This window comes from Vicugna pacos, chromosome 9, assembly GCF_048564905.1.
Source record: "Vicugna pacos chromosome 9, VicPac4, whole genome shotgun sequence".
Lineage (NCBI taxonomy): Eukaryota > Metazoa > Chordata > Mammalia > Artiodactyla > Camelidae > Vicugna > Vicugna pacos.
Genome location: NC_132995.1, coordinates 45,343,893 through 45,363,289, shown reverse-complemented (window position 1 = coordinate 45,363,289; position 19,397 = coordinate 45,343,893). Strand labels below are relative to the sequence as shown.

General features: G+C 52.0%; 1 protein-coding gene across 2 annotated transcripts in view; it reads right to left on the bottom strand.

Annotated features, from left to right (window-relative positions):
• The window catches only part of LOC102527176 (protein VAC14 homolog), a 94,823-nt gene that overhangs the window by 29,296 nt on the left and 46,130 nt on the right, over positions 1–19,397 (bottom strand). For both annotated transcript variants that reach the window (XM_015235507.3, XM_031680803.2), the window contains exon 14: positions 8,836–8,968. In XM_015235507.3, coding sequence (XP_015090993.3) covers positions 8,836–8,968 — 133 coding nt within the window. The remainder of the gene's footprint in view (positions 1–8,835; positions 8,969–19,397) is intronic.

The window sequence follows — 19,397 nt, the reverse complement described above, 5'->3', positions numbered from 1 at the left end:
TGGCTACTTTGGGGAGGGGGGTAGGGGTAGTAACTGAGAGAAGACGCAAAAGGGATCTCTGGGTGCTGACAATGCTCTACTTCTTGACCTGAGTGCTCGTTACATGGGTGTAGACAATTAACAAAAACTGAGCTGTGATACACTTATGATTTGTGCACTTTTATACAGTATGTTGCTCTTTAATGAAAAATTTACATTAACAAAAGTCATCATGGGCATTGCAGCATGGAGAGTGGAAAGGATGTGATGTTGCCCTGATTAGAAAAAGGAAAAGACACATCTGGGGAACTGAAGCAAAAAGTGTCAAACTTACGTGGTTAAGAAAGAGAGAGGGCTTTGCCAAAGAGATGGCAAAATTGAGCAAAAAGCAAGTTAGAACTTCTGGGGACGCAGCAGACCAAGAGTTAATGACAAGACTCGAGGGTGAGGTGGAGACACGAGCGCCATTATCAGGCTAAAGAGGTTCTCTGGGGGAGCAAAACAAGGAGGCTCAGATGGCCCCACGTTTGGGAAACTGGTCACGAGTGAGAGCTGGAGCTGGAGCTGGGGCGCGTGACTGCAGTCCAGGCACGGAGTGCAGCCGGTGGGAATGGATAAAGGGATGTAGAACTTCACAGTTAGGAAAGCAGCTTCCGAAAGGAAAGAGTGAGAGGCAAGGCTCAAAACAGACAGCACAGGATGCTCGACAGAGGACTTAGAGAAAAATGAGAGGTGACTCAGGCATGCACTTGAAATCCGTCTCAGCTCAGCTTCACAAAGGGAGAGAGGCCAGTGTGGATGATGTGAGCAACTGCGATAAACCACAAGGAAAAACAAATAATCTGGGAGGCAGGAGGGGGTGAGACACGTTCTCTTGAGCAAGAGTCAAAACGGAGATTTAGACCAAGAAAGACATTCACTGTCCAAGTGCCAGGCAGTTCCAATGAGATTATGTCATCTAAATATAGACCGGAAATAGGCCAGGATAATGGATGGGCAGGAGTCTGGAGGGCCCGGGGCCCAGAAGGAAGACAGGGAAGGACACACAGATCTCAGTGTTTCACTTCTGTCTGAAGGGTGGCAGCCAGCAGGATGAGAGCCCTGGTAGAGGATGATGAAGAGGAGGGCACATCAGGACGGGTCTTGGTGGGGATTTTCTGCGGGTTAATGACTCTGGGTGAAGGGGGACATCACGAGAGAGCACAGCTTCTTTCCAGTGAGGTGGAGGAAAAGCAAGTCCAGGCTGGAAATTGGGCAGTTTTCCCAAATGGCCCCGAGTCTGGAAGACAATCAAGAACCTCAGCTCTGGGATCTCTGGATGGTACACAGCACCCCCAAGAAAATGTCATAAGACGGGGTGAGGGAGCTGGGGGCAAAGGCTCTGATGCTAACAGGGGTATTAAAAGATACAAGACAACAGCAACAGACCCAAAACCCATACTCTCCTGGGAGTGGAAGCTGCAAACTGTTAAAGAAAGTCCCCATTTTCCACTTCAGATCCCAAAAGCTTCTCTGGTGGGCCCCGGAAGCCTGGGTTACAAAGCACCCTTCCCAGTGGACTGAATGCTGCTTCACGTGGGCTTGTGCTCGTTGTCTGCACTGACTTCAGACCCAAGGTTCCTCCAGGCCAGGGCCCCTCCAAAGTGCAACCGTCATGTGCTCTGAGACAGGAACTCTCCTTCTACATGGAAGGGGTGGCTGGTCAGATGGCCCTTAACAAACTGCACGTGATGGAAACTCTTCTGTGTATTTTTCTTAAGACAGGGGCAGGTGTATGTGTGTGTGCATGTCTGTGACCTTTGTGGGGACCCACTAAAACAATCCACTTGTGGGGAGAGACAGGAGGACCACACATGGGCCTCTCAGGGCTGCCTGAGGAAACCCAAGGTGAAAAGGCTGGGTTAAAGGGATACAAGAAAGAGATTCCTGAGAACTGTGTTCTCCAATGGACAAACAGGACACACTCTGCAACGGCTATTCTAGGAGTTTAAAAGCACTTTTAAACTAAGGATACCATTTGTCTGTCCAGGTTCCGATGCAGCCCTACTCCAAGGAGGTAGGAGAATGGAAGTGACCATTAGGGGCCAATTCCAAACCTGCTGCTGTTTTGTTAAGTTGCTAGGTTATGATACCCATCAGCTACTTGCTAATTAACCAAGCTCTCTGGACTTACCAAGGTCAAAACTTTGCTAGTTTCCTGGCATCCTAGGGTAAAGTATAAACAGATCCAGAGACTACTGCAGATTCCACCTCTCAAGCTTCAGAAAGAAATTCATTATCAAGTTCTCAGCCCCTGGCAACAGTTCCTGACAACCACCCCCAGCCCTGCCAGCTGTCTGAGCCATGGGCTGGGGTGTAGACTACAAAGAAAGCACTTTTTAATCGGAGGCTGGAAAGGGCCCAGCAGGTGCCAGCACCCATAAGATGAGTCTTTAGATGACTTTTAAAGCATCTCTTGTGGTGAGTGCAGGACAGTTCCTGAACCCTCAGCCCCACAACAGGGGTTCCCAGATGTGCGGCGCAGGTGAATGGCTGGTTCTGTGGGTCACATGGCCTCCCCCTGTCAAGTTCACCTGTGACCTCTAACCTCCCACAAGTCCTGCTCACAGAGAGTGGATCCCTGGCCTCCTTCTAGCCTCTGCTCTATCAGCACCCTCTACCACAGGGGCTGAGGAGGGCCCTTGAAACATGGGGACACTTTTCTCTAAAGCTCCCCAGACTTCCAGAGTACACTGCATAGGGCTCCCTCTGGTCAGCACTTCCTCACCTCCCCCCACACCCATGGTGGCACCTAATTAATCCCAGCCTGGCCTTGCAAGGCCCATCACATGTGGTTTCCATATTCCAGAAGAAAATACACCACTTCTTGCCAGGAGCACTGTGTATAGGCCAGTGGGCTCTACAGGGACAGCATGTGGACTGCTTGGGGGAGGCAGAGCAAAGCCACTGGCCTGCCCCCAGCCCTCCCTGCCAGCACTGGGTCACAGATGGTTCTGTGAGGTGCTGGGATATTGGCACTTTGCCACAGATGAGGGGACAAGGGAAATGGATGAGGCTGGGCTCTCTGAACTTTGCCCCTCCCAAGGACATGTTTTTACCTTGGAGGGCAGGGCTTTCTCACAGGCAACCTCCTCTGGCATCTAAGATCATGCCTCTCTGCCATTCCTGAGTTAGGAGAGCAGAGCCAAGAGCTGGTTGTGCAAAGCGGCTTCTGCCATGCACTCCCTTTGCTGTCCTGCATCTCAACAGAAGCACCCTGGCCCTGGCCCCCAGAAGATTCACACAAGGAGCTGGGCAGACTGACCCAAAGCCAACAGAAGAGAAGCTTCCTCTGAGAGGGATGTAAGAAATTCCTTGAAGAGATCCCCTAGCCCTGTTCAATGTCTTGTCTCCTTCCCTTCAGCTGAGGACCCAATCAACATGGCTACAACTAATAAAAGATCCAAATCCATCTGCATTCTGGGGAGGTGGATCAGGGTCTCTTTTAGCAGAAAGACTTAGGTTGGTGTGTGTTTGTCACAGCAATTTGTTTTTATTCTGAGCAAACAAACGCAATCCATTAAAGGGGCAAGAGGAAGAGAGACAAGCGGGGCCTCTCAGACGCTCTCTCCTGCAGGCTGGGGGCCAGAGGCAAAGCTGCTTTTCTAAAATGCCATGTGAATGGGGAATCTGGGTCTTGCCACTTTACAGATTCATTTTTCATTAGCATCAGCACAATGGGCTTTTAGGGGCCGGGTCAATGCCCCCGGCAGGTAAGGAGGAACATAGGAAGAGACAGGGAAAAGGGGGTGCACCTGGCACCAAATGAACTGCAGAGACCAGAGGATACAGAGATAGAGGAGGGGAGCTGGGGTTGGGAGGGATCCACAGTGTGGGCTGCCCCAGCCACCATGGCCGGAGGAACATACAAGGACAGCAAAGTGGAATTTCCCAATTACGGCATGAAAGAGAGCTTCTTCTCTTGAGCCATCAATGCCCTGCCCCTTCCGCTCAGCAATTAAAAACAAGTCCAGTTTCCAGTGGCTTCCTAGGCCTGGGCTTCCCTGCCCCACCACCCACCTCAGCGGCCAATCAATTCCCCACTCCACTCGCCCTCCAACACAGGGCTCTGATGCAAACCCGGGGCACTGGGAAGGGGTGGGCAGGATAAGCAGGGGTGCATCTTAGGGATAAGCAGGGGTGCATCTGAGCCTTAGCTGCACTGGAGAGGCTGCCAGGCTGGTCTGTGTCAGAGGTGAGAGGAGGACCAGAGTAAACTAGAAGTCTTATCATGGGGCCTCTTGGGATCAGGGGTCTCATGAAAAAAGCCTCATGATGGCTCCCCCCTCTTCCACTTGGCGCCCTTCCATCTTAGGGGCTCCCTTTCTCCGGGGAGGGTGCTTGGGATACCAGCCATGAAGGACTGCACTGGTTGGGGCTGGAGCCCTCGAGTTCACAGCACAGTCACTCGTTGAAAAGAAAGCATTCTCTGGAAAGTCCTCTTTGCAAGGCAGCAGGGAAGAAGGGGAGGGGAAAGGCGCAGTTGATTAAGCCAAAGGATGGCTGGCCAGAGGGCCGTGTTGGCCGGCAGAACGAGCATCCTCAGCTTCGCTCCCTTCCCAGCACAGAAGCACGCCTTGTAAAGATCACAGCTGTTGGACTACGCTGGAGTTCATATCACAGTTTATCAAAGAGGCTGCGTTTTCTCCCTCCTCTCATTTTCTCCTGAGTACAGTGGAACGGTTCGTGGGAAAACAAGCCCTGTGCTTGTTCTGCCTGCACTGCCGGGGAGGGTGGGAAGAGGCCGGAGGAGGGAAGTGTACACGAACACCCACTTGGGGCAGAGTTGTTTTAATGGGCTAGGGCTGGGCTGCTGGTGGGTGCTCTGGGTGCTGGGGCAGCAGGCCTGGAGCACCAAAGCCAGCTCTCTGCACAGAAGGTTCAATTATTTCACCCTCTCCCAGGTCTGGTTTCCCCTCCCCACAGACCACTGTGGGAGGCTGGGGCCACATTGTGAGGTCTACCAAGCTGTGCTGAGAGCTGTACCATGCACAGGCTTACATAATCTCCCCTGCAAAATGACAAGGAAGGCACGATTATCTTCGTCTCACAGTCAAAGTAAAACAGGCTTAAAACCAGGTCACACCATGAAAAACCAGAGGAACTGGGGTTCAAACCCAAGGCTGTTTGGCTGGAGAAGTTCCCCTGTCAATTTGGCTCACCAGTGCCTGTGGCACCGCACCCCCTCCTGTGGAGCCCTGGGGAGGGGCGTGGGTGTGGGCAGGGCTGGGGTGCCCTGTCCCAGCCCACACTCAGCACTCCCACCCCATGTTCCCATCTTCCCTCTGTATGTGGGCCTGGCCTCAGTCCCTGCAGCCTGGAGAAGGGCCGGGTCCTGGAGTGTGTCACAGCCAGTCTGACTCATTGGCATCTCCAAACTCAACATGCCTCTGAACTGTTAAGTCCACAAGATAACAAGGCCATTTGGACACAGAAAGGATGGCTAATACGGCTGGAGTTTGGGGTCCCACTCCCAATCCCCATGGAGGTGCAGCCTGGAAGAGCTGAGTCGGGGAGAGGAAATGCTCTGAGGCCTGAGGAAAGTTATGCATTTTCCTCAAGGTCAAGACCCCCCACCAGATGTCTGTCCTCAAGAACTCCAGATGCCTTTGTCCTTCTATAGACAGGAGCTGATCCTGGACTCTGAGCTAAGCACTGCATAAATAACGGCTTTTCACCTGTTTGCTGGAAGAATCTCTTTCTTTTTCTTTTTTCAATGCCCAATCTTAAGGGTTGAGAGGAACAACTTATAGTTGGCTTAACTGAAGGCGGGGGTTAAGAATCATTTACTGTGTTTCTTATCAGGCCTGTGGCTGCATCTCAGCAGCCTGCAAGCACCATTATCACGATCCTCTTTAAAGCTATCAGCAGAAAATAAAGAAATGAAATGAGAGGCAGGCAGGCAGGCTGACACTCCGAGTGCTGGGCCCCAGTGAACCTCTGCTAAAGGGCCTTGGCCCCTGTCTGACCACGGGAAGGAGGAAGGTACAAGTCTTCAAGGCCTCCTCCACATCTGATTCCATGCTGTGTACACTCTGAGAACCCAGATTGGGTGGCTGGCACGCTGGCTTAGCAGGCAGCAGGCCCACAGGAAGCTATAGAACGAAATGACAGGTGCTGGTGCTGGTGCTGCTTCAGGGGGGACAGTGGGCTGGACAAATGCAATGAAGGACCAGGAGGAACAACATACGTGAGGGGCCCATCCACAAGGCTCCTGGGTTCTCTGTGCCCAGGCCTAGGAGATCTCTGTGGCTGTGCGGGCTGGGAGTGAGGTACGCCCTGGAGGACAGGCGTGATGCCCTCTGAGGCCCCAGTGTGGTCCATGAGGGGCGTGAGCCCTGAACAGTGAGTGGTGCCATGCTGGATGTACTGAGCCCCAGGAGGATGAGGAGGGAGAAGCCAGGCCCCAAGTGGTCCTGGCTCACTGGCTGTGCAGAGCCCCTCAAGGCCTCTGGCCTGGCACTCCCACAGAAGGGACAGAGTGGCGGCTGGAGAATGAGCAGAATGCTGGGTCTGCAGCCCAGATCCAACCAAGCCAGGCAGGCATGTGGCTTCCTCTCATTTCCCTCCTGCAAAATTAGGATTCCTATCAGCCCAGGATGCCCAGAGACACAGCAAAGTAAGCAAAGCCTCACTGTCTTGGAGGCTGTAAATGGGAACGTGGCAGTGACAAGGTCACTAGCCTCTTGGAGCCTTGGCCCTAGCGGGTCGGGAGAGTACCCATGCGCGCACGCCCACGCTGTCTGCACTTCTACCAGCTGCTGTCTGGGGATGCTGCTGACTCCCTGAGCTCCTGCTCTCCAAGCCCCTGGGGGGCATGCGAGGCTGACAAAGGATGGAAAAAACCCATTACAGCCCAGTTCTCCAGAGAGGAAACTAGATACAAGTCTCTTTTTCAAAGTCCTCTCTCTCCACTGCTTCCCTGAAAAGTCTTCCAGGCAAGGAAGACTCATCAAAAGAGCTGACACCTCTGCAGTTTGGAAAACCACACAAAGCTAACTGTCACTTGTTTGGGAAGAGCCCATCATTTTCCTGATGGCAAGGGGAGTCTCTTGCACCACATCTAATCTCTACCTCAATCCCCGAGTGTCCAATTTGATGTGGAGAAAAACCGTGGAAATCTTCCTCTTTTGGCCAGGGAGGATATGACTCCATTCTTGTCCCTCTGTAACTGTGGTTGTCACCCAGGACAACTGCGCTCCCCAGGGCACCTCTGGCATTGTCTGGAGACATTTTTGTTTGTCCCAACTGGGTGGGTGGGGTGCTACTGGCATCTAGCGGGTTGAGGCCAAGGATACTACTCAACATCCTATAGCTCACAGGACACTCCCTGCCACAAAGTATCCAGCCCCAAATGCCAACCGTGCTGGGGCTGAGAAACCCTGCTTTCTCAGAGCTCAGAAAAGCAGAGGGGCAGTGACACCCTTCCACCACCCCAAGACACCTTTTGGTGGTCTAGACCATCAGAAGTCCCTTCCTCCCAATGGGCAGGGACTTCGTGGTCTTGCTAATTGCCCTTCTGGCCAGGCAGGCCTGTCCGCTCCGGAGACTCAATCTTTTGGCCTGTTCCCTGGGGCGGCCTCAATGCCACCTTCCACCTGGAGCTAGGGCCCAGTAACTCCTCCTCCTTCACCTCCCCACTGCTGCTGACACCAGAGTCCTGGCTGTCACTCCCAACCCCCTCTCCCCGCACTCCCTCAGGCCATCAATCACTAATCCACCACACTTCTTACTAATTCCTGAATCCCGCTGCTTCTTCCCATCCCCCTACCAAGCTGCCACCTTGGACAACAGCCTCCCAGCTGGTCTCCCACACATCCACCCATTCTCTCCCAGCAGCATAGTCATCTTTAAATAAAAACAGATATCTGGTCACGCCACTCCCCGCTCACGTCCTTTCAGTGATCTCTGGGTAAGGGCCCCAATCCTTAGTATGGTCCACAAGGCTGACCCCTCTCCCTGTTGCCTTCTGGTTTACCGCAAAGTGAACCATCCAAGCTCCTTCCTGCCTTGAAGCTCTGTGAAGGCTGGACCCTCTACCGGAATCCTTCTTCAACTCCCCGATCCCCATATGGCCTCAGGAGCCCTGATCTTACTGGTCAAGGGGGGCACCTAGCCATCATCTTTTTTCAAGCCTCCTTGGTGACCCACCACACAGCCAGGGCCAAGAACCACTGCTGTAGAGTATCTAGGGCCACTCAGATGATTCTGGGAAACTCCTCTTCCCCGCTTTGTTGGGGAGCCTGGAGAAATATGTGCCCCATCTAGATTCTGATGGCCTGAAGGTCACTCTCCTGGGGACTCTGCTCCTTGGAGCCAAGCAAGAGGCAACGGGACAGACCTGGCCATGCTGCTGGGGGTGACAGTTCTGGAGGCCTCCAGTAACTAGGGCTGGTGCCCTGGGACTGTCCAGGGCTGGGCTCACACAGCATAAGAACCTGGTTCCACCAGAGCCACTGTGGCCACCAGCTGTGGCCAAACCAAGCACAGCCCCGTTTACATTCTATCTGGCTCACCTTCTTTCCTCCCTGAAGGTACCCTCAGGGATGTTTAATAAAAGCATATTTAACCTCAAGGAAAACTGTCCCAACAAGTGAAAAACTAATTCATTTGTTTGAAAAATGGTGACATTGACTTGCCCCATGTCAGTGGCACCAGCAACCCAGTGTGAAGGGGGAAACTCCTTCATTTAAGAGCTCAAAGGTCAGGAAAAGGAGGCAAGAGGAGCAGAAGAGAAAATGGTTGCTTCGACATCTTGTGTGGTGTGAGAATGAAAAGCTGAGGCTATGGGAGAAGAGAGGGCAGGCGGAGGCTCACCTGATGATGAAGGCGCCTCTGACCTCCAGGAGCTTCCGTTCACTGCTGAATCTCTTGAGAAGGTTGATCATGAACTTATAAAAGTAGGAGTTCATGGTGGGAGTGGAAGGAGAACATTCCAAACCTTTGGTACCTGACAAGAAAGGGACAGGGCTGGAGTTTATGCTATGTATTCACAGGATATAAATAACTGTCAATGCCAGAAACTAGGGGAGGGTCTATGTGGAACATGATGAGGGAACATTCTCAATCAAGGGCCACACTGATGGCAAAAAACCCAGGACTAAACAAGTTTGCACAAGCCAACACAACCCCGCTTACTGCAACAGCACCATTTCCCTGTCCACCCCTCCAGCTGACCCCCCATCACTTAGCAGACACCTCCTGTGTGTGAGGCCTGCTGCTCGGTGCTATGAAGTTTTGAAAAAAACCAAACTTTTACTCATTATCCAAATAAGTAAAATACATTTGGGTTTTGTTTTGGCTGGTTAAGAACAAATGGCGAGTCAAAGAGAAAAAAGAGGTAAGGCAGGCACACATCCTCAACGGTCAATAAAGCCGACAGACCCTGGGAGGCAAAAGCCACACTCCTTTCCCACTGCTGCTTAAGAAAAAGCCAATGATGCACTCAGCCACCAGGTTAAAGACGGCACACGCTGACAAATGTTACCAGGCATTTTATCTTCTCCCAATGTTTGGAAATCAGACATTCTTCCTCATTTTCAGGCAAAGACTCTCGTTTAGGGTAGTGCTCTGAAGACTTTCAAAGTCCAGAGCTTTACAACCAGAAGCACATTTGAGGTCTCCTGATATGTGTCCCAGCTGAAAACACACTGAAAGCCAGATATAGCCACCTGTCCCAGCCTGAGCCTCGCCCATGCTGCCCTCTGAAGGCTCCCAGCCCAGAGGAGACGAGGGCAGGGCTGATGGAATGCTTAGATGATCCTGGTGTAGTATGAGCATACGCCCCGTGGGGACCCTCCCCTTCCCCTTCCCAACACACGCTGACCTCAACAGCACTGCAGGGAAAAACTGTTAGTGATGGTAGCAATCTTCACTCCATCTGCCTGAGGCATTAAGAGGGCATCTGATTTTTTTAAAAAAAAATAACAGCTTAATGGAGATGTAATTCGTATACCATAAAGTTCACTCTTTTAAAGTATACAATTCAGTGGTTGTCAGTATATTCACAAAGTGGTGCATCAGTCACCACTATTTCCAGAACATTTTCATCACCCCAGGAAGAAACTCTGTACCCATTAGCTGTCATTCCCCACTTTCACCAGCCTCTGGCAACCATTAATCTACTGTCTCTACAGATCTGCTTATCCTGGACATTTCACACAAATGGAATCATGCACTATGTTCCTTCTTTCACTTAGCATATTTTCAAGGTTCATCCATGTTGCAGTATGTATCAGTCCTGTATTCATTTTTATGGTGAATAATATTCCATTGTATGGATATACCGTATTTTATCATCACTTGGTGGATATTTGGTTGTTTCCACTTTTTGGCTACTAAGAATAATGCTGCGATGAACATTTACGTATATGTTTTTGTGAGAACATGTTTTCATTCTCTGGGTTATATACCCAGGAGCAGAATTTCTGGGTTATATAACTATTTTTAATGTCTGAGGAACTGCCAGACTGTGTTCCACGGTGGTTGTACCATTTTACATTCTTACCAGTCATGTATGAGGGTTCCAATTATCTCTGCATACTGACCAACACTTGCTATTATCTATCTTTTTGATTATAGCCTTCTTGGGGGATGGGAAGTGGTATCTCATTGAGGGTTTGATTTGCATTTCTCTAATGATTAGTGATGCCTAAAATCTTGTCATGCGCTTATTGGCTATTTGTATATCTTCTTGGCAGAAATGTCTATTCAAATTCTTTGCCCATTTTTAAACTGGGTTATTTGTCTTTGTATTGTTGAGTTGTAACAGCGCTTTATATACTGGATGTGAGCCTCTTATTGATATATAATTTCCAAATATTTTCCCCTGTTTTGTGGGTTGTCTTTTCATTTTTTGATGGTATCCTTTGAAGCCCCAAATTTTTAATTTTTACAAAGTCCAATTTACCTATTTTTTTCTTTAGTTGCTTGTGCTTTTTGTGTGATATCTAAGAAATTATTATTTAATCCAAGGTCATACAGATTTACTGATTTGTTTTCTTCTAAGAAATTTTTTTCCCCAGCTCTTACATTTAGGTCTCTGATCCATTTTAATTTTTGTATATTGAGGAAGGAGTTCAAATTCTTTTGCATGTGAAAGGATAGCCAGTTGTCCCAGTAAAACATATCTTTTTTTCACTTTATAGATACTTCATTTTTCATATTTTTTCCAGCTTATTTGATATAATTGATGCATAACAATTTGTAAGTTTAAGGTGTGCAACATGTAAATTTGAAACGCATATACTGCAAAATGATCATAACCATAATGTTAGTTAACATCTCCATCAACTCATATAATTACCATTTCTTATTTGTGGTGAGAACATTTAAGATCTACTCTCTTACCAACTTTCAAGTAAATACAATAGTATCATTAACTGTAATCATCGAGCTGTACATTAGAGCCCCAAAACTGTTTCATCTTCTACCTGAAAGTTCATACCTTTGGACCAACGTCTTCCCAATGTGGTATCTTAACAGCCAACTGATAGCTACCACTTACTGAGGACTTACTATGTGCTATGCATGTCTAAACCCTTCAACACAGTATCTAATTTAATCTTCATAACAATCCTTGAAAATATGTGCTATTTCTATTTTCAATATATACATGGAGAAGCTGTGAATTAGCCTGACGGTTATCCAGAGTCACAGAGCTGGTGAGTGGTAGAGCCTCCGACTCAGGCATCTGGTCTTTAGAGCCCACATTCTCAGCAGCTCCACCATGCTGCCCATCCCTAGGGCACTGGTGTTAGGGTGGGCTTGGGGTTTGCAGGTTAGGAGATGGTACCTTCCTAGGCAGGAGGGCAGAAGATGGCATAAAGACGAAAGCCAAGGTCCTGCCAAGACTGAGGAGACAGAGACCATGATACTATCAAGAGTTGAAGAGAAAGCACCTTCTCTGGGAATGCAGGGAAGATACTGGGGGAAGCAGAATGGCTGGCAGAGGCCTCTGGGGCCATCACTTTCTGGGCTGACCCCTCTCTGGCCCAGGAACCCTGTGGGAGTCATGATTTCCTCCCCAGACCAGGGAGAGGATGGCATGAAACAGGCAGGGTGTGGGGTCCCTGGGAATCAAGCTTGGCTGTATGAGGGGATATCAGCTCCCAGAAGCAGCAGCCCAAAGCACAAAACAGGAACGTGTGGAACCATCCAGAGTTCTACAAGTGAGCCATACAGAGGAGCCCCTACAGGCTGACTTCGTTAGTTGTCAGTGGCCAGGAAACAGTAGTAAACCTTTTCCCAGCAGCTCTGTCATTTTGCTGAAATCAGACTTCCTATGTTCTCGTGTGGTCCTTATGGGGAAGTGACTGGGAATGTAAAATGTATTTTCTGTTTTCTTTTTCCCAGCTGTGAATTACTCTATAAGGATTTCTTACCAGGAGCCATACCTTCAAATCATGGTCCTCTCTCCTAAGCCTCCTTGACAGTTCCTGTGAACTGTGCGTGGGCGAGCCATGGGTGAGATGCCCGGTTCAAGGGCAGGCCTCATTGAGCTTCTTGTTGTTTGCAGTGTGTTGTTCTGGGTTCCCATCCGGAAAAGCCTGGCCCAGGAGGTCCTGAGTGACTGCGGAATGGCAAACAGTCTCTGCTCCCTGGCCCAGAGGGGCTGTTTGCAGAATCAAGTGTCACATTCTTACAGATCAAGTTACCCCAGGCCCAGCTGGGGCTGATCTCTGCAGGGGTGGCTGCAGATACAGCTGTGGAGGCAGCCCCTCCTTTCTGTCCCCACACTTGAGAATATGATTTCTGCTGTCCCCATGGTGGCCTGACTGGAGGGCAGAGGCTGCGATCCCCTACACTGGAGGTGCGTGTGGATTGGAGTCCAGCTCCCTGCACCTTCTCCTGGGTGCTTGTTCATGATGGCTCCTTATGTCCCTGACCCCCTCTTGCTTCTGTATGTGCACCCCTGTCCCATCTCATTTCCAGGCTTAGGATCTAAAGTATTCCAAAGGACAAAGGGACCAAAACAGGGACTAACCATAAAGAAATCCTCCCCATCTGGGGCCACGGTCCCCATTCCTCAGGGGCTGGGTGTCTTGGGTAGGCACTGGGGAGAGGTGCCAGGTGGTTTTGTCCTTACAGAGGCAGTGGGAAGCATCAAATACAGTGTTTTCGAGCTTGGCTGGGAAGTCTACCACATCTGGCTTCAGAGCAGATCTCCACTCAACCACTTACTAGCTGTGCAACTTTGGACAAGTTATTGAGAAAGCTGCCACAGCTCAGTTTAAAGACTACAAAGAGCAGGAGGCCAGATGCAACCTGAGAGGGGGCTGGCTGTCCTCTTGAGGCTGACTCAGCTGATGGGAGCTGCCCGCGGCCTTTGGCCCTTTAGGCACCCACTGGCCGGAGTGGACCCTAGTCAGTGCTGTTGCCCCTGAGGAGGAGCCTCTACAGGACAAGGCGAGGGGCCTTGGGAAGCTCGCTGAGGTCCCAGCCCCACAGTGTGGAGAAGAACAGTCTGGGCAGGGCCGTCCTCTCATGGTGGGGTTAGGGGTGGCAACACTGGCTGGGTGGGCTGGGCAAGTATGGGGTGGAACACAGTGCTCACTGTGGACAGGATGAGGGCCGACTCCATCCCTCCCAGCCTCGGTTTCCCACTGGCCTCACCAGGCACATTTTTGCCTAACCAGCCCTTCAGGCCCAGCTGGCTTGAGGGAGAACCTGTGAGATGTTCTCAGGCAGGGCTGCAGGCGCGGGAGGAGGGAAGGGGAAAGAGAACAAACTCACCCCAGGAGTGTTACTACAGGGAATGACAGGCCTCTCAGCTGAACTAATTACTGCCCAACCGCAGCCTGCTCCTCCCCGTGGGGAGCTCACAGCACCTCTGCTGGCCACCTCTGCCTCCTGCTCATCTGCACATTTGACAAGCTTGGCTGGGAATTGGCCCCCTTTCTCAGTAGCTCTGATAAAAGCCAACTCTGCTGAGCTCTCTTGCCAGGTGGGCCCCCATGCTAGGTGCTGCCCATCCATTGTTAGGGGGCAGAGCCAGATAGGAGCCCACCCTCCAACACGTGCTATGAGGATCTGCTGGGATGACAGGGCTGAGAGGCTTTTACTCAGGTGGCATTATTGACAGCACAGTCTTCCAGGCCCATCAAAGATGGTGGGCGAGCCGTTCTGGCTGGGCGACCAGGAGGTGGGGAGGAGAGGAGAGTGCTGGGAGCAACCTGGCCATGGGTCTCAGGAGGGAGGGGCTCTTTGAGGGGCTGAGGAGAGCGGGATTTCCACTCCCCAATCCTGCTGAGATGCCACTCGCCTCGCATTTCTGGTTTAGAGAAGCAGGTTCTGGCAGGAAGTTCACATGACTGCCGGCTGGCCAAGGGGCAGACAGATACTGTCGGGAGCATCCAGTACACAAAGCCAGGCTGGTGGGGTGGGCGGCTGGGGAGCCAGCCCTGCAGATGTTACTAAGTGAAACCTGATGTGGCGACATGAGAATCTGCAGAACGTCTCACAAACAACCTTCCTGGGGATGTTTTGGATTGAGTTTTGTGGCTATGACGTGAAGGAGCCTCACATGTCAGGATAAAAATAGCCCTGGCCTCAATACACAACGCGAGTTACAGTTCAACAAAACCAGATGCGAAAACATTAGCAGCCCAGCCCAGGCCCAGCAGGATCCCTGCTCTACTCCCAGCCCTCCCATCTATCTCCCCGCATGGGTTGGGGCTTGTGAGCCTGCCTGACTAGCCCCTCAAGGGGGCATCTGGATCTGCTGCCCTAAGGAGATGGGGAAAGGGCCAGAGGACCCAGATCTACCCTGACTGGCAGGGCAGTCTTGAGGAAGAGACACCTTCTCTGGGCCAGTTCCTGTCTGTGAACCTCTGGAGGATAAGAAGCATAACGCAGTGCCTGGCACAGGAAGTGCTCTGAGGAGGGGGCTGCATGACTGGGAGGCTTGTATGGAACCAATAAGGATGGGGAGTTGGGGGGAAGGGGCACCTTCTGCACAAAATCAAGGGGCTGGGAAAAAGGACGGCCTTGGCCTCTTGTGAAGCAAGGTCTCAGGGGGTGTGGAGTCTGCCGAATCAGAGGGCCCAAACCTCACCGCTGTGTGGAAAAAAGGTGGTTAAGGTGTTGCAACAATGGTACCCTTGGGACCTGATCCAAAAGGCAGTCACTTTCTTTTCTGTGGCAAAGCTGGAGAGCCCTTTGCCCCAGGCAGTCACCCAAATCCAGGAGGCTTTCCAGCTGCCTGGTTCAGAGCAAGAGATAAACTTATAGGCCACAGCAGGGCCTGGGAGGAACTGCCAACTACAGGGCAGTGGAGAGGGGCTGCACAGCAGCACTCCTGCTCCTGCAGGAGCCGGGTCTGGGGCCGAGGGCAGTCCTAGAGACAGCAGGGTGGGGACTTGGGCTGATCAAGGGAAATGGGCTGGGTAGGAGGGGGCCAGGCTCTCTATCTGGTGATGGGGCCGCCTCAGACCCGGCGTTGGGGACTGGTGACAGGGTCTGACCCTTACTGGGCACTTGATGCTGGGGATTCAGAGATGAGTACAACAGGCCCCTGTTATTGAGATGGTGCTTCTGAAACTGTGAGGAGCATACAAGTTACCTGGCGATTCCGATAAAATCAACACTGAGTCTGGGCTAGGCCTGAGCGCCCACATTTCTGATGAGCTCCAGGTGACAACGAGGCTGTCACAGTCTGCACTTCGAGTAGCATGGGTCTAAGAGGTCATGGCCAGGAAGGAAATGTGTGAACTCCACCACCCATGCCATGTGGTGGGCAGAAGGAATGGAGGCAGGAGAGAGGAGTCTGGCCTGGGATATCGCAGAGAGCCACACAGGGGAGGGGCCATCTGAGCTGGCCTGGAGCACATGTGACTTGTCCTTATTAGGACAAAGGCAAAGGCAGCACCTCACATGTATGGGGCATTTATCTGAACTCCTTCCATGTAAGAGCTCACAGTGTCCCCAAGGGACCCATCACCCAATTTACAGGGGAAGAAGACTGAGGCAGGACACTTGCCCAAGGTTGGGTACAGCTGGGCTGTGAACCTAGATCTTTCTAGGACCCCAGGGCCCATGCGCTTTTACGCTGCCTGTAAAGGGTATGTGGGAAGAAGGACCTTGAAGGCTCAAAGGGCAGCAGGCAAGGCTTTCTAGGGGTGGGAAATGGTCTGGTGTGGCTGGAGGAAGAGGTGGGCAGGTCAGGGAGGGAAGAAGCAGACGGGCAATAGGTGAGATGCTGAGGTGGCCTAAGGCTGGAATGCAGTCTCTGAAGTCACTGTGAAGAAGTGGGACACCCCCAAAACTGCCAGGCTAGGGCCACGGCCCAGCACCCAGAGAAGGAGGCTGGACCACCAGTCCTGTCACAACTGGTGGACAAGGGTGGGGTTCACATGTGTTCCCATCCTCTGAGTGTGAAGGTGGAGAGAGCAGGTTCTCAGGCCAGGCTCCTGGGCCAGCACCACCGTCTGTCACGATCCCTCAGCCCAGGTGGGAATAACAGCAGTGCTCTCCTTGGAGATGAGGTCATGAGGGTCAAGGGGCTGATTCACGGTGAGGTTTAGTGTAGCCAACACATGGGATGTGCTTAGAACACATGTCCAGTCCTACACAAGAGCTGAATGTACAAGAGGTACTGTTATTATGGGGAAAATTGCTCAGGGATGGGTTTCTGGATTTCTTCTAGAACTTGTTTCTGCATTTGGCTACACCAGGCTGAGCTATAAAGAACAAAACCAAATCAGAACATTCATTTTTGCCCATGTGTTTACAGCTGGGGGTCAAACTTCACCTTGAACCAGAGTGTCCTGCAGGGCATACTCACACAAGCTGTTTTAGCCCAAGAAGGGGCCCTGTGGCTGGGAGAGACGGTCAGGAAGACTGAGTTTTGGGGGCAAACATCAGTCCTCGGGTGATCTCTGGTCCCAGATCAGAGGCCCAGGCTCCTCCCTCTCCTGCAGTAGGATGTCCAGGCCCATCTCCAACGACGGACCCATCCCAGAGCCCAGAGCCTGCTTCTGTCGAGCATTCCACTCAGCTCAGGGCAGGCCCCGCAGGCCTGTTCTCAGCACCTCACCATTCCCTCTCCTCATGTCCCTCTGTGTGGAGGCAGGCAGAGAGGCATAGTAGTTGCAAAGTCACAGGGGACCCAACCAGCTGTTTTCACATCATTTCACCAAAACACAAGACAGGGAAATGTGGTGTCCCTCTATTGGCAGAGACCACCGTCCGCCCAGGCAGCTCCCCTCCTGACTGCCTCAGAGGTGGCCCTCTCCCCAGCCTGGGGCTCTGTCAAGGTCAGGAATGAAGGGAGGTGGGTGGGAGAAACAAGACCATCACCTCTGCCCGTGCTGCTCTATGCTGGAGGGAGAGATGTTCATGCTAGGCCAGGCAAGAGAGAGCAAAGTCCCCTGTGGGCAACTCAGCCTGTGGCCCCGGAGACCACTGCTGTGGTGCATTTAGGCCAACACAGCAGCTGCCCAGGTGTGTGAGCGGCCGGCTTCTCTACTGCTGCATTCAACCTGCACCGTCTTGAGTTTACAGACCCGACACACAAGTGGGGCCATTTGGCTTCCTACAATTGCTACAATTCCTACTGGTTTCATCTTTGCTAGACTCTCTGCCTCCTCGGCTTTCCAGAAAGTCCCTTTATGGGGGCAGAGAGATCTATCATAAAGGGACACAGCACTACAGTCTGCAAGGTCTCAGAGCTGTGCCCTGGTCAACCAGAGGAAAGCAGAATCCAAAAAGGAAGAGGGTCTGGCCTTGCAGCCTCTGCTCATGGGCACAGCTGGATGGAAACACACAGAATGAATCCCTCACATGCCTGAGAAGCAATGGGAGAAAGAGCAGCCAGAAAGGAATGAGCGTGCCCTTACTACATGCTTTTTTTTTTTTTTTAACCTACATGCTTTCTGACTCACACAGCCACTCCTACCATCCTTGGTGCCTGGTGCAGGCCCTCCCTAAGGCAGCTGAGGCGGGAGAGGGGACATGGCATAGCTCTGGCTTCCCGTGCTCTCTTATTACTGCTTTGAGCTTGACTTTGACCTTATAAAATCACATCTGAAAGATCTGGTGCCAGCTGTGGACAGTATGCATGTGTGGTTCCCACACTCCTTGCAGGGCACACGTGGGTCTCCGGCTAAGAGCACAGGGCCCACAGCTCTGTTTATCCTCGAAGAAGGAAGCATTACTGGCTGCAGGCATTTCCTTGGTGCTCTTTCCAGGATGGAATTTCTTCCCATCTGGCACACTTGGCTGTTTTTTATGAATTCAGGGTGAGTCCCTAGCTGATGTGAGCCAGTCTGACAGCTTTGTGAGCTGGGGCAAGTCTTCACCACTTCAGTTTCCTTAGTGGCCCACCTGTCTTGGCAGGGCCAGGAGCTGGGGTTCAGAGCTCTTTGCCATCCAAGTCCCCCTCAGCCCTTGCTTCCAAACAGTGGAAGGTGTGCTGCCGGAATGCCTCGGGCTAGGCCCTGCAGCAGACCTGGGTTGCTCACAGCTGTTTTTCTGGCCCCACCCATCTGCTAGCCAGGAAGGTATTTCACCATTATAGATCACAGAGAGTCCTGGGAGAGCAAGGTGTTCCCTACCTGAGGCTGCACTGCCTCAGCGTCTCCCCTTCTGAGGAGGAGAAAAGATGCCTGACAGCTGCTTCCTGGGAAGGGAGATCTGAGGGCTGCCCTCTGTTGGCAGGAAGCCTTCTATCAGTTGCGGCTCCTGTACCCTCTCATGGAGGCCCCCACCCCTTCCTCAGGCCTGGCCCCATACTCAACCTGGGCATTCCTAGAGCCCTCTGCTCCTTCCTTGCTTCAGCCAGAAACAGCTGGAAACTTGGGACCAGCTGCAAGCAGAGCGTGCACAGTGGCGGTGGCCTGAGCCTGCGGTCCTACGTGACACCCCACTGTGGAGCTTGACTTCAAGTATCACCAGAAGACGTCTTCAATGCATGGCTCTCTGTGACTGACCTGGCAGCCCTGGGGCCACCTCCAGCTCCGCTGAGCAGGTGTCCTCAGGGCTGGGTACCAGTACTCTGTGGGACCAGCAAGGTGGGGCTGCAGGAGGGAAGCTGCCACTGAAAGGCCCCAAATCTACTTGGCCCTTGGCTTCTGCATCTTAGGAGGAGTGTCTAGGACCTTGTATCTGGATGTCAAGAGCTGCTCAGGGGACAAAGAGACACCCCAGGCAAACACCCAAGATTCGCTGGGTACTTTCCTTCCAACTTATGTTCCTGGGCATTTTCCAGTATTGTGTTGTTGGAGCAAAGTGGTATCTGCCTGGGAGGCAGGACCTGGGAGTTGCATTGGCCCAGGGAGAAGAGCCACCTGTTATCTGGAAGGATCCTGAGGGGTAAGCACCAGGAGTGCCATGGCTACCTTCACATCCAAGGACTGCCCGGAAACATCTTGTTTGAATTA